The sequence below is a fragment of the Calypte anna genome, chromosome 6, assembly GCF_003957555.1.
Source record: "Calypte anna isolate BGI_N300 chromosome 6, bCalAnn1_v1.p, whole genome shotgun sequence".
NCBI lineage: Eukaryota > Metazoa > Chordata > Aves > Apodiformes > Trochilidae > Calypte > Calypte anna.
Window position 1 is genome coordinate 21,670,489 of NC_044252.1, and position 6,427 is coordinate 21,676,915.

The following is a 6,427-nucleotide window of genomic DNA, read 5'->3' on the forward strand; positions in this document are numbered from 1 at the left end:
GTTTAGTTGTTTTTGTTTTCTTGAATCCTGATTCACAAAGTTATGGCAGAAATGGCAATATGACTTGCCTGTGTCAACCCACATATCAGACTGGGAGACAGGTTGGACTCTGCACCAGGAACTCTTCCATTAAGGGAGTGTGCGACAGAAATGGTCTCTCATGTCTCCTCACTGCTGGGTGGTGGCTGCAGATGGGTCATGCCGGTAATGTGCTGCTGTGCGCCAAGTGGCTGCAGGGAGCAGCTACTGCAGAAGCAAACGGGTGAGCTTGTATAACCATCACTGAGTGAGCACTGGGCTTTTTCTAGGACCAGGTTTGGCTTTTCAAAGCTCCTCAGTAAGTAGTGTTTTTCCTGAACTGACTCCAGCTGGAGCAGAGCAAATGTCTGGCTGGTGGAGGTTTCCTTTTTGGTGGGAGCAGAGCCAGCTTCTAACTGAGAATGTGGTGTGAGCTCTTGGTTAGCAGGGCTTGTTTTTGTGAGGGTGCTTCCCTCTCCACCCCTGCAGCATGGACCAGGCTGCTGCCCTTTCTGCTTTGAAAGGCTGGTCTGGCCATCACCACATATTTTTGGAACGGGATCTTGCCTTCTGTGTTCAAAGTACCGCAGTCTCTGGTGACAGATCACGGTGCTCTTGTCATTGCCCATGCTTAAAGGGATAGCCATGAGCAGGTCCCTCCTGTTGTGCCCCTGTCTCCATCCCCTCTGCTACCTCACTTTATGTCCTCAGCTCTGCCTGTTCTGATCCTTTTGGTGCCCCAAGTATTCTCCCAGGTGCTCAGAAGGCTGGTGCCCGGGAGCTATGATGATGTCCATGAGAGGGGCAATAAGTGGACATGTGGTAGTAGGGGCTGTTTTTCCATTGTGGTGTTTCCACAGCTGGTGGTGTGGTCAGTAAATGTATTGTCCAGTGCTGGCGTGTGGTGAAGGCACCGGGGTGAGCAGGAGACCTCCAGTTTAAATAATGTGGTGATGTCTCTTTCATCTCCTGGGTGGCTTTGGGGCTGTTCAGAATCCTCAAACAACTTAAGACCCTGTCTACTGTTCCTCATGCCTATCCCTCAGAAAAATCTTCTGATGGAAGGGGCCACTTACCAGGAAAACTCATTAGGACCCTGCTGTGGTAATAACCTTTCCCCTTTTACTGCCAGGAAATCAAATACTATAAATTCGGCATTCCAGCAGGTACTCCCCCTCCCCACACAGCCACCCTTCCAGAAAGGACCTTGTTGACGCCAAGGGAGTCCTCCTTGGCAGGCTGCGGAGCGATTCTGTGGGGCCTTTTGGTTTGGTCACCCCCAACGGGGAGCGGGGGCGGGCATGGCGCGGGTCGGCCCGCCTCGTTCGGCCCATCCCGCCCCGCTCGGCACGGCCCGCCCCGCTCCACTCATCTGCCAGCGTCGCCCTGCAGCCTCATGGAGCCGCACGGACCGGAGAGCGTCCTCTTCGGTGAGCGGTACCGGGGGGCACAGGACGGGGATGGGGAGCAAAAGAGACGTGTACGGTGTAATAGATGGGACGGGAGGAGACACGCGGGGGAGGGGGTAATAGACTGGGACAGGAGAGACACGGAGTGGAGTGGGTGGGAGAGAGGAGCAGCGGAATGGGATTACTGGGAGGGGGTAGAGTGACACGTGGGTGGGTAGGAGAGACGTGCGGGCAATAAATGTCAGGAGAGAGTTGGAGAGAGCCTTCAGGGAGTAACGGGGAGGCAGGAAAAACACGTGGGGGAGAAGAGAGATGGGGAGGGGAGGGTGGGGGAAATGGGACACAGTGGGGTGGGGGGCAAAGGAGACCTCGGGGCAGCAGAGACACAGGGGGGGTGGGGCAAGAGAGACACGTGGAGGGCACTGCTGGGCCTTGGGGGGTAACAGACATGCGTGTCTTGGGGGGGGGGGAGGGGTGAACATTGGGGAGGGACACGTGGGTGCCGGGGGCATGCGGTAAGGGCGAATAGCGAGAGCCCAAATCATCTAGAATTTGGGGAGTGGTGGCCGGGGCAAAGGGACTCGAGTTTGGCTGGGCCGGGGACGGAGTGGGGACGTGATGGGGGTCCTGGAGCAGTCTGGGGGGAGCCACGTGGGGTCTCGAGGTTCTTGTGGGTGCAGACAAAAGGATTGGCAGTAATGGGAGGGAGGGGGCGGGGGGTGGGAGAGGGCGCTGCAGGAGGCACCCCAAGTCCCGCCGGCCTCTCCCGCTCATCCGGTTAATCCCGGCGCTCCTACGTCACCGTGACGTGTGTGCTTCTCGGGCGGCAGAGCCCTGTCCCTCCTCCCTGGGGCGGCGGGTGATGAGTGTCACCCGGGATGTTAAATCCCCGCAACACATGGCCCTGCGCTGCTCACAAACGTGCGGACGTGCACTTGAGCCGGAGAGAGGGGAGCGGAGAGGAGCGGCAGCCCACCCCCGGGCCTCTTACGCGTCTGGATTTCTGTCCTTGTTCTGGGGAGCTGAGTGCATACGCACGGCTAAGAAGAGACAGATCCTTCCCTGGGCTGTGTTCGCTGAGGCCGAATCTTCTGTCTCTCTGTTGCAAATGCCGGCTCTGGTATGCAGGGCTCAGGTCTGTGTTTTTCCAATCTGCTTCACATTGGTGAATCATGCTGCAATAAGCAACACGTCCAGGCTCCTCCGCCTTTCTTTCCTCCCTCTGGTCGGCTGGATCCTGATCTAAAGACCTGAAGAAATAATTTTGCACATCTCTTGTTTTTGTGTTTGGAGAAGCATGTAATAAAATTTCTTAAGGGACTCCTGCTACCTGGCCTGGCATCCTTTCCCTTCCATCCTTCTCCTTGTCTTTGCCTCTACACTCACCAGAGCAAACATTTCCCTGGTGCTGGGGAAAGTAGAGCTGCCTTCCTGTCCGTTTCCTGTTGTCCAAAGCTGTGCTGATCACTGCAGGGGATGGGCCTTGGCAGAGGTGCACTGCATCACAGCATCCCAGTCTGGGGACACCAGGTTTTGTCCCTCTATAGTGCTGAGCCAGGTGCATAATTCTTAGGGACACTTTCTCCTGGAGCACAGGGTGCCCTGGCCTGAAGCTGCTCCTGGTATCCAGTTGCGTATGGTGCTTGTGGCTGCATAATGGCAGCAGCTTTTCTGATCTCCTCTTTTCAGGCTGTGAGTTGACTGCCTGTACCAAATCCTACACATTTCAGGTGGACAAGGACGATGACTCTGAACACATTTTGGCCCTATCCTTGGTAAGTGAAATGAGAATTAGCTGTGCTTGTGCTCTCCCCTGGTGGCCTAAAGCCTTACCTTCTGCCTTCCCAGACTCATTCTCTTCTTTGGCCATGCCAGAGCAGGAGATTCCCTTGGCTGCAATCTGTGCTCTAGCTGTTCTCAAGTCTGTTGTGTTTGTGGAGGTGCTTGACATCAGGAGACTGCTCATCAGAGAAATACTGCAGACACACTGGGGTGAAGGAAAAATATTTTTTCCTTCTATTTAATATGCCCTTCTCACCAGCTGAGTCTCTGGTTTGTTGGTCTTCAAGCCCAGGCAGGTGCAGGGCTTCATTCTTGGCTTTCCTTGAGGGTCACATTCTGCATGGGAACACAGAACCTGCCAGGACAGATCAGCTCAGCAGAAAATGCAGCCCAGGTTCCATTTCATGAGATGTTTGCAGGAACATTTATCTCATCTGGGAAAGACATATTGCTCCTCTGTAGGCATTAAGGGGGCAATCACTGCAGGAGTTCTCTGTCCTGTCCCTGTTTTGTGGAGCAGCACCCTCACACTTTGCATGGCAGCTGGGCTGGTAGCATTGTTGTGGGTCACTTGTCCTGTGGAGAGCCCTTGGTGTCCCTGCTGTGTCCTCTGAGAGGACAGGTATTCACAGTCTCTGCTTCAACACAGGTCTGCCTGACGGATGGTGCCAAGGATGAGTGTAATGTGGTGGAGGTTGTTGGACGAAACCATGAGAACGAAGAGATCGCTGTGCCTGTGGCAAACCTGAAGTTATCATGCCAGCCCTTGGTGAGAGGTTGTTATAAAGGCTCAGGTAGAGGTGGCTGCAGGGAACTGGTTTATCTCAGGATGTTTGAAGACTTTTCATCTGACCATGAGATGGCCTGCAGCTCAAGGGGCAATGTCCTGGGTAGCCTTGGCCTGGCTTCAGATGCCCCCAGAAGGACATTTAGCTGTGCCAGATGCAGTGCTGGGAACAGCAGGACATTCTGCTTTTTGCCTTTGCCACTAACTCAACTCCATCTCTGTTCCTTTCCAGCTCAGTCTAGACAACTTCAAACTGCAGCCTCCTGTGACCTTCCGCCTGGCAGCAGGCTCTGGCCCAGTACACCTTGCTGGCTGGCACCAGATCAGTAAGGACTTGTGTGCATTGGGGAAAGGCTTGGAAGGAACAAGGGATGTGGAGGGGCTTCCCCCCAGCACAGACATTGGTCAGGGACCCCCTAGGACTTACAGTTGGTGTTGCTGCTCCATGTGTCCTTAGTGCTTGTTCCCCCGGGGCCATCTCGGTGTAGGGATTCCTTCCCTGCCTTAAAGCTTTACATGGAAAAAGGCATCTGGATAATCCATGTTGTCACTTTTCCCCATGGCTGGCTGCCACCATTCCCCTCTGAGACCTCCATCCACCTGCCCACCAGCTGCTGTTGAAACTGTTTCAGTATTCCTTGGGCAGCTCTGGTCTTGGTGTGTCTTTGGTCTCAGGTGTGAGAGACATACATTGGTGTGTAACAGAGTTATTTGTGTGTCCCAGTGCACAGGGAAGATGCTTCCTTTGAGGATGAAGATGACTTGTCTGAGGATGAGGATGAGCTTGCTCCTATCATGCCAGCCAAGAAGTAGAGAAGGAAGCAGTAACTTCTCTCTGGCCAAGGTAAGGGGTTGAGCATCCTTTAAGAAAGGGTTCAGGGAGGGCTATGATGCTGGTGTGGCAATCAAGGGTGGAAGCTGTTCTGCTGTAGGAGGCTGCTGGTCTCAGTCTGGTTTTTCCTTTAGGTACTCACTAGGACTTCTCTCCTTGGATGACTTTTACCTCGGACACGTCTTGCCAGGACCCCAGCGTTTGCTGATTTGTTTTTATTTTTTAATAACTTTTTTCTGTGGTAACTTTTTGGGGAGCAGGGGCTGCTCCCAGCACTGGGGTGTCTCCTTTCCCACAGCCCTAGGAGGCTGATTCCAAAACTGGATGGATGCTACTGGTATATCCCTTCTCCCCCATCCCTGCACTGGGAGTCAGGGATGGAGGAGGTGATCCTTGCCCTGTGCCTTTCTGCTGTTCTGGGCCTCTTGTCTCTGCACCCCCTCTCCTTGGCTCTGAAATACGTAGTTCCAGCCCCTTCCCCAACAGATGGGTGTAAAACCAGCGGTGGGACAGGCACTTTCACTGATTTTAGTGTGTTTGCTTTTCTTTACTCACAATTTGATAATTTTTGTACACTTGGAAGTGTAAAACCGGGGTCCAGGCTGCATCCTCAACAGCAGTTATGGTGGGGTGGGAACTCACAGCCTATCAGTGGTTTGGTTGGAGGTTCTGTGTTACTCTGCTTTGTAAAGAACTGTTTTTACACTGAATAAAAGTCTCAGGCATCAGGTCTGGAGGGGGAGTCATTGCTGGATGACACGTTCCTCCCACATGTAATTCATTAGGAGATGTTCCTTCTAATCTAGTCCCTGGCACTTGTTTCCTTTGGTCATGCTGTGGAGCTCCCAGGAGGGACCTGGGGGCTCCTCTCTCTCCCTTGTGATCTTTGCACACTTGTGCCCCCTGAGCCAACTCAGCACTGCATCCGGGCTACTGAGGGAAGGGTCAGAGTTGCAGGCAGCAGTATGGGGCAGGCACCCAGCTCCATGTGCACTCCCAAAGGTAACTCAGTTGTTAGCAACACCCCTGTGGTTTGTGCCCCGTTTTCCCTGGTGCTGGGCACTGTCACAAGGTTCTTGTTTGTGTCTTCATAGCCCAGCAACATCCTGTGGAGGGGTGAAACACCAGCACCTGCAGGGTGTGGGAAAGATTGGAGCTCCTACCTTTGTTGGGAAGTCATGTTCCCTGGTGCCTGGGTACCTGGAGAAAGCTTCATCCTTTCTGTGGTTCAGTCAGGTGGCACTTCTCACCCATGGGGGTGGTCATGTCCTTACATTTTCTCTGGTGCTGTATCCAATATTCCATCCCTGGTTTCTTGGTTTTGTGGACTCCAGTAGGAAGTACTCCAGAGTGGTTACTCAGTCCCTCTTCCATGTTAGGTTGTAAGTGGAGCTGCTTTCCTCCTCTGGGATCTGTGTAGCTACACTCCACCTTTACTGTTTCCTTCTGGCCTCAAGTAACCCTTGGCCAGCACAAGGGGGGGCTTTGATTCCCCTTGCAGCACAGGGGGAAAGGACTGTTGGCATCCAAAGCCCATGGCATGGGCGAATGTCAACAGAGAAAATCCGGGTCTGGGCGAGATGACACCCCCCCCAGCTT

At 53.8% G+C, this 6,427-nt stretch overlaps 1 protein-coding gene across 1 annotated transcript; it reads left to right on the plus strand.

The window, feature by feature from the left end:
- Positions 1 to 1,359: 1,359 nt before the first annotated feature.
- NPM3 (nucleophosmin/nucleoplasmin 3) lies at positions 1,360 to 5,556 on the plus strand. Its single transcript, XM_008490411.2, has 6 exons — positions 1,360 to 1,448; positions 3,117 to 3,202; positions 3,859 to 3,978; positions 4,229 to 4,322; positions 4,721 to 4,840; positions 4,963 to 5,556. Exons 1-5 carry the CDS (start codon positions 1,415 to 1,417, stop codon positions 4,807 to 4,809), a joined length of 423 nt encoding a protein of 140 aa, XP_008488633.1. The 5' UTR covers positions 1,360 to 1,414; the 3' UTR covers positions 4,810 to 4,840; positions 4,963 to 5,556.
- Positions 5,557 to 6,427: the final 871 nt, after the last annotated feature.

What these genes read in the sequence shown, in the direction of transcription:
- NPM3 (XM_008490411.2), top strand. Translation starts at nt 1,415, where the DNA reads ATGGAGCCGCACGGACCGGAGAGCGTCCTCTTCG. An exon ending in AGTTATCATGCCAGCCCTTG is followed by an intron (nt 3,979 to 4,228) that starts GTGAGAGGTTGT and finishes GTTCCTTTCCAG; the next exon opens with CTCAGTCTAGACAACTTCAA. An exon ending in TGCTGGCTGGCACCAGATCA is followed by an intron (nt 4,323 to 4,720) that starts GTAAGGACTTGT and finishes TGTGTGTCCCAG; the next exon opens with TGCACAGGGAAGATGCTTCC.